Source organism: Orbicella faveolata, unplaced genomic scaffold, assembly GCF_042242905.1.
Source record: "Orbicella faveolata isolate gen_17 unplaced genomic scaffold, um_ofav_v1 contig_46, whole genome shotgun sequence".
In the NCBI taxonomy this organism is placed as follows: Eukaryota; Metazoa; Cnidaria; class Anthozoa; order Scleractinia; family Merulinidae; genus Orbicella; species Orbicella faveolata.
This window is the reverse complement of record NW_028301576.1, coordinates 10,115,001-10,122,500: the sequence shown is the minus strand read 5'-3', so window position 1 is coordinate 10,122,500 and position 7,500 is coordinate 10,115,001. Positions and strand designations below refer to the sequence as shown.

The 7,500-nt window shown below is 36.7% G+C and overlaps 1 protein-coding gene across 1 annotated transcript in view; it reads left to right on the top strand.

Annotated features, from left to right (window-relative positions):
* LOC110050565 (nck-associated protein 1 homolog) overlaps positions 1-7,500 on the top strand; it is a 33,743-nt gene that overhangs the window by 8,388 nt on the left and 17,855 nt on the right. Inside the window, exons 7-16 of the mRNA XM_089277336.1 lie at positions 1,086-1,151; positions 2,272-2,343; positions 2,982-3,030; positions 3,609-3,762; positions 3,847-3,903; positions 4,365-4,461; positions 4,980-5,098; positions 6,294-6,334; positions 6,502-6,593; positions 6,962-7,043. Coding sequence (XP_089133462.1) covers positions 1,086-1,151; positions 2,272-2,343; positions 2,982-3,030; positions 3,609-3,762; positions 3,847-3,903; positions 4,365-4,461; positions 4,980-5,098; positions 6,294-6,334; positions 6,502-6,593; positions 6,962-7,043 — 829 coding nt within the window. The remainder of the gene's footprint in view (positions 1-1,085; positions 1,152-2,271; positions 2,344-2,981; positions 3,031-3,608; positions 3,763-3,846; positions 3,904-4,364; positions 4,462-4,979; positions 5,099-6,293; positions 6,335-6,501; positions 6,594-6,961; positions 7,044-7,500) is intronic.

The window sequence follows — 7,500 nt, the reverse complement described above, 5'->3', positions numbered from 1 at the left end:
TGGAATCTGGTCTTTAACCATTTTAGGGATCTATTGCAAAGAAACCCATTGCGGCAATTTAAAGTCACCATGATAATGGCTGGAGTGCTTCTACCATTGCTGAATATGGATTAAATTGATGTCATAGGCCATTTCTGAGTTGCCTTTCGCCTCTGTGTCAAAATGAGTCTTCAAGCAAAACCATTCATATGAAAATCTGTTCTGCCCACATACTCACTTTCATGCATATCAAATCCATTTTCTTATTTGCATGAGGACTCGTTCCGAAACAGAGGGACAAGGTAACTCAGAAGTGGCCTATTGGAAAAAGTGTGAATAGTCTTCTTGTAGGATTTGCTAAGAACATTGCCTGTGCCATGCCTGAAATGTTCAAAGAACTAATTAATGCTTATTAGAAGTCAATTTTATCTTCTAAAAAGCTTGATTCACATGGTAGTTAGATCAGTATTTGTTACCTTCATGGTTCATAACAACTACTTAAGAATGAAAATTATTTAAAAATACCATAGTTGTAGTCAGGCATGATAAAAATAAGAATTAAAATTTGTTGTCACTGACTAAAAATCTTTTTGTGCGGAATTTTTTTGTGTGGAAGTTAAAATACTATAACCATTTTCCGCATAAATGGCTTACGAATGCAAATGAGTGCTTTAAAAGAGCTGTGGAAATGTCACTTGGGATTGCCAAGGGCCTTGTAAATGTCAGGAATGTAAATGTGTTCATTAATGGCATTCAGTTCATGAATTGAGTGCCACACTTACAAAAATAATCTTTTTGACCATTGGGAACAGCGGTCAATGATCTTGACATTGTCAAGGTCAAATTATTCATGATTGCTTTGTCTGCAATGTTGGGCTAATAAAGAATTCCTATCTCCCATGAAATGAAAATTATATTGTTATTTCTGGAGCTGCATTCATTCAGATCCAAGTATTCTGGAATGCAATTGACTCCCAGATGATTGCTTTCCAAGGCTCTCCCACTTATTTTTTTCTCCAGATTGATCCACAATGAATGTACAACCTAAATTGTTAGGCAATGTAGCCATGAATTTTGTTTTTACACTGACAATGTTTTTCTTTCAGAGAGTGTCAACTGCACTTCATTCAGTTCATGAAATATATATCAGAAGAAACTCCACTGGTGAACAGGTGAACTATAAACATTGCATGGTTTGTAGCGGTGACCAACATTTTGTTTCTCCTTTTTGAGGCTATGTACAGCCATACGTGTACCATTCTCGTCCTCAGAGGCCACGCTCCTTTTGGTCAGGACCAAGAATCACAACCTCTGGACAGTCCAGTGAGATTTCGGTTCTGATTTGCTTTGCAAACACAATAGAATGAGACTGGAACCAATCAGATTTGTCAGACGTGACTCTGAGCATGTGCAGAGTGACGGGAAGCCTGTGAAACGCGGACTTCTGGTGCTGGAACCAGCCAGAGGTCACGATTCTTGGTGTTGATCAAAAGGAGCGCGGCCTCTGGGGACTAAAATGCATATGTACATAAACAAATATTTGATGAGGATTTGAAAATTGGTTATCTGAGGACTGCGGGGGCATAGCTAGGGGGGTCCTGGGTGCCAGTAACCCCCTTTTTTGTAAGCCTTTTGTAAGTAAACAACCTACAACCGGTGGCATAAAACGACATGACAATCTGGCGAGTACCTTCACCTTGACACAGTGTGATCCCCCTTCCCCTTTGAAAAACCTTTGTTATGCCCTAGACTATGCACCAGGAATTTTAGTATTTTTGATGTCACGCTTTACTCTAAAGAGTGGATGCATGCCCTTTAGACATCTAGACACATATGGCTAATATGCTAGTTGCATTTACATATATAATTGCAGCTCAATGTTTGATCATCAATTGAATAAATTATTGTCAATAATCCTATCTTCCTGTGATTACTAATAATAAGAATTCTTGGAGAATTTATGTTTTAATAGGTTAACTGAATCAGTTTTAATAAATACTACATGTAACTAAACTGAGTGTATGGTTGATGTTGTCTGGAAGGACCCTTTTTCACTCGATGTGCCATTAGATATGAAAAGAAATCAATAATCATTATAATATACCGGTAATAGCACAATCACCTGTATTGACAACAATGATGATGATGATGATTATGTCGACGGCAACAATGGACCAGTTTTATTGTTATTTGAATTTTTGACAATTTATGAAAATTCATACTACACATGTAAATGAAGCAAAGGTTATACTTAACTATCACATACATTTCCTCTTCATTGTCTCTTTGCAGTGGCGCCAATCACAGATTGTCAGTATTATCAGTGCACCATTGCAAATGTTGAATCCGGTAACCAGTGATGTGGTAAGGACTCTGTCGTAAGAGTTTGTCCTCACTAAATCTACAGTATTGTACATAACTTGTTTAATATTGGTAGAGCACTGCCTTCTGCCCATACATTGGGAGTCAGACAGTGTAAAAATCTGGAACAGAATTTGATTCAAACCCTTAATTTTTAACATGTGAATAATGGTAAGCAAGGTATCATTTAGTTAACAAAAGCATGCAAACTTCTCTTTGAAATTCAGTAGATGTTTTTTGTTTTTTGTTTTTTTTTTGCAAACTGAATAGTCTTTTTTAGAGCTTCTACATCATTGGAAAATAATGTAAAAAAACTATACAATTCAGGGACGGGAAACAGAGAAGGAACTGCCCTGCACGTAGTGTTGCTATCACATTTTTACCATCAAATTAATGAAATCAGGCAAAGAAAGTCCAACAGGTTTTTGGTACATGTATGTTTATTTTTTTTTATAATTTGGAGTTATTTTGTTTTTGGACAATAGAAATTCAATTCCAGCAGAGTTTGAAAGACCTTCATTACTTTGCAAATGAACGTTGTATGTGCATATAATATTTTAGTGCACTGTGAAGAAAAGTGCCATGAAAGTAATGACAGTTAAAATACATGCATCATTGTTTTGATTATTTTCATTTCGCAGCCTCCAGTAGAGTACTTATCACTGGAAACAGTTCAGAAGTGGATATTGTGTAAGTCCTCAACTACTTGGTTTTGTGGCCTGGGCTGCTTGACCTGTCAAACAGTGACCCAGAGCTGGAGATTTCTAAACATTCACTGATAAGTTATGTGGGATAATACCCCAGACCAACTGTAAAAGTCAGTGGAACCTTGACTTTCAGTCTAGTATTGCTTTCATATACAGTGAAACCTGTTTTAAGTGAAGTCACAGACTTTTCTCCCTACTTCTTTTGTAAGTTAACTAACCATTATTAAGAGGACTTCTCTATTAAAGGCATTGGGCTTCAGTGTAACCCAGTGGCTGATCTTTTCCACAGAGAATTCTGATAAAATCGATGAGTACCTTTTAATAATGATTGCAAGTTAAGCCAGCAGCCAGTCACTTGGTTATACTGGTTCCGATTTGGCAAGGAAATATGAAATCCCTTTACAAACATGTACAACTGTACTTCAGTCAGTTTTAGTAAGCATTTGCCAAAACCAACGCCAGTTACTTCCTCTGACTGAAATACTGTAAGGTTTCAATGTATTGCATGAATGTATGTATAGCTTTGTGTTTACTTGCAATTTTCTTCTGTTGGCACCATAGTTGGATACACACTCTGCCATCAGCAACTTGCCATGCCTGGTGTGACAGACATGTGGAAGGTTGCGCTACAGGACGGCTACTGTATCACTTTGTTCCGGGATGAAATCATCATGTTTCATAAGGAATTCCAGAATTTACTTGATGGAATGAAAGGGTATGTGAGAGATGCATTGCATTATTTGGAAAAGTTTCATTCTAAATGAGTATTTTAATTTGTACTGAACATTTTTTTTGCTAGATACAACAAGCGGGTAAAAGATATTCAAGATGCTGCTACACAGGCAATAGCAACAAGGTAGTATCAGGAAATAAATTCAATCTTGATTTCTGAGAACCCACAATAACAATAATTAGTCGTGCAATCAAAACTCATTTCTCTTGGATTTCTGTCACTTTAATTTTCTTCATTTCCCTTTTGAGATTAAAAAAGCTACATGTATGTACAGTAGTATTCCATGATACCTAGTACCACTTCAATCAGCGCATGTACCTCTTTTCTTATTAGCTAAGAGCATGCAGTAAATTGCAGAAATTTGGTTCATGTGCTAATTCCTCGAAAAACTCTGTCAGTGCCTCAAAATTTGAGACACTCTAATTTCAGCATCCAGGATCGATTCAAATTCTGGGTTTTACAAAATTTTCATTTGAATTCTTCCTCTTAAGATCTACCTTGTGAATTTGTCCTTGCTACTAGCATGTTTTTAACTGAATTCCTATAATAATTGTTGTTATAATTGTTTTTTTTTTTATTTGCAGAGGCCCAGTTCACAAGGAGCGACGTAATTATCTTAGGACTGCATTAAAAGAAATGTCATTGATTCTTTCTGATCAACCAGGTCTCTTAGGACCCAAGGTAGAGGTTTCCTTTTTTTCATATCATGTTGCCTGCTTCATTGAACATAGAGTACTTGATGTACATAATATACAGCTGTATCAAACAAGAAAGATTGTGTTTGACCGCATTTCCAAACACTGAGGATTCAACTAAAACTACAACACATGGCAGAGTATTTTTGATGAACTTCAAGGTGTTTGTAAATGAGGTCAAGCATGGTCTTGAGTGTTTGAAATGCCCTCTAAAGCAAAGCAAAACCTGAGGAGAAAACAGAGAAACAAAATCTTAAAAATCTGCCCTTATTGAAATTGGTCGTCCAGACACTGTCACAAGCCATGATTTTGTTTGTTTAAACTTGTAGTTATTAATGAGTTTGAAAAGTCATTTAAGACTTGTTTTTGCAAAACCTTAGTTGGTGAACATCCTTCTTCACAAGCTCCTTTACTTTAAAACATTTTAATTAATGTATGCACTTTTTAGGTACATGTATTTTACTTGATTTAATTGATCAGTTAACGTTGCTTGTTTGTCGTCAGATTCTTGTAGTGCTTGAAGCATTAAGCATGGCCAAAGACGAAATCATGTGGCTTGTCAGACATGCGTGTAATTCACCACCAAAAGGAAGAAAGTTGAACCAAGAAGACTATGTTGATGTGTAAGGCCTTATGGAAATACATGTCAATTTAAAACAAATATGTAACATCAATTTATAATGAATTGAAGGGTTTTGCTCTGGATCAAGAAGTCTTAGTTCAAATGCTGGGCCCCGAGCTGGGCAGGGTATTGTGTTCTTGGGCAAAGCACTTTTACCCCCACTGCTATGGCAGCAGAACAAAATACTGTTAGATGACCTGTGTGATACAGAGTGCAAAGAAAACAAATTTTTAGGCTTGCCTTTTGGGCAAGCTCAGTAAACTAGATGTACTAGCCCAAAAATAATTCTCACTAGCCACCCAAAAGGTCCTCATGCAGTACATGTATGCAATGTACTTCAATCTGTCTTTTGGATTTCCACAAAACTTTGCCCAAGAAACTTCACCTGCCCATGCAACAAGCTAAGTGATGGACAGAATCCACCAGTCCAACTGAAAAATCCACTAGCCCCGTGCTATCCGACAGGACTTTTTTTCCAGATAAGTGTTGGGGTGTTTCAAAGTTCATGTAGAGACTAGTTTTTGATATAATATATCAAACACGAGAGACAGATATCCAAACACCAAGAAGAGAGCTGAAAATGAGATGTGCAATGGAGTATTTATGACAAAATTTGAGGTGTTTGGATAGCAGATGAAACACTGTCTCGAGTGCTTGATATATCTTCTCAATCAAAACAAAAACTAAGGAGTAAATGGAGAAGTAAAATTGTCAAAATCTATGCAAATTAAGACCAGGTCTCCAAACCTCCTTCACGGCAGTGATTTTCTTTGTTTTAACTTGATGAATTATTAATGAGTTTGAGAAGTGTCCTTCATATCATAAAAGTTTCTGGACCCCATATTAATTTTTCCCCTTCCCCTCCTTCTCTGTTAACCGCCACTTCCTCCCTAAATGTTAGAACATGAGAATATATTTTGAGGGAACCTATTAAATTAAATTTGTTTGTCATTCACTTTTTATTGCTACTTCTCCATGGAGATGTGTTGTTATATAGCAATAAGCATTTTCACAGTCCACTGTATTTCTCTTAATTATACCCCAAGTGATTGTATGATTTGAAATACCTCCTTATTAATAATTCTTTGCACCCCTGTTGTCTTTTTTTTTTTTTTTTTTGAGTGATTGCAAAGCAATCAGTTTTAATTTGTCTTATTAGGTCTAAACATTGCTTTTCATGTTGTTGATTTTGTCAGCAAATTACCCCAGATGTTGCTTTATGTGGAGGAAGTCAGAGGTAGGGGTAATTCAAACAGTTTTGGTTAAATGGATGTGCAGCTGTAGAGGTTCCTGAGCGATACATCCTGTTTGAGATTTTATATGTGTTGTTTAAATCTCAGGGCTATCTGGTTGGATAGTCATTTTTGGGAAGTTTTTAAAAATTCTTGTTTGTTTTCTCCAAAGGTGCAATTCAGAAGTATGTCTCGGTGTTGCAGCGGTATTTTGTCCAGTACTTAGGCGGCTTTGATGTCGCAGTACTCAAGGAAGTTGTACAGGTCTGTATGCCACATGTACAAATGTAACATATTGTCTCATTCACAAAATGTTCATTGCCATCCATGAGATAACACGTGCTGAGTCGATGCTCTGTGGGGATTTGTAAGGTTTAGATTTGCTTGTTTCTGACATACATGCACTTAATTAAATAGATGGTTGCATTAGTCTATGCATTGATCAGTTAATCAAATTTGTGAAAAGCATCAAGAACGAGAAAGGTTCATGCCTCCCCCCCCCCCCCCCCTCCCTCCCCGCTCATGCCATTTGGCTCCCAGTATGTTGACACACAATTCGCAATTTAGGACTTTTATTTTATTTTATTTACATACCGTAGAGTGTACATGCTAGCCTGGTTTTCTGTTTGCAGAAAATTTCAGTCTGCTCTGATGATATATCCATGATAATGACCTCGTTTATTGATGATCTGTCACAGCTTAATGTCAAGCAAGGTACAGCATGGGTTGTTCAAATGTTGTATAATGTAAAGAATTACAATAATGATGTTCTGTTGTTATGTACACTCTTGCGTGAAAGGAGTCGGTATGCAATGTTCAAGTTTCATTCTACGGATATTGTCGTAGGAATTAATAAAATTGGTCTTCTATCGTGATTTAGTGGATGCTTAGCGCCCAAATAATTTATGATTGGTTCTCTCTTCCTGTGTACTCACTGTTAGAACACAGTTGAGTGTGCATTGCCCTTGAATTGGAAAAAACATTACTTGTGTTCTTGAATTTTGGATTAAAGGGTTTTCCTTTATAAAGTAAAGACTGAAAAGTAATTAGCGATTTCACCTCGATTTTCTGTGAGAAATTGTCCACAACCATTCTGTTAACATAACAGAATTTATATGGCCTGTCTACAGCTGAGGAGGTTATCTCAAAGGTGTTCAATTGCATTACAGAC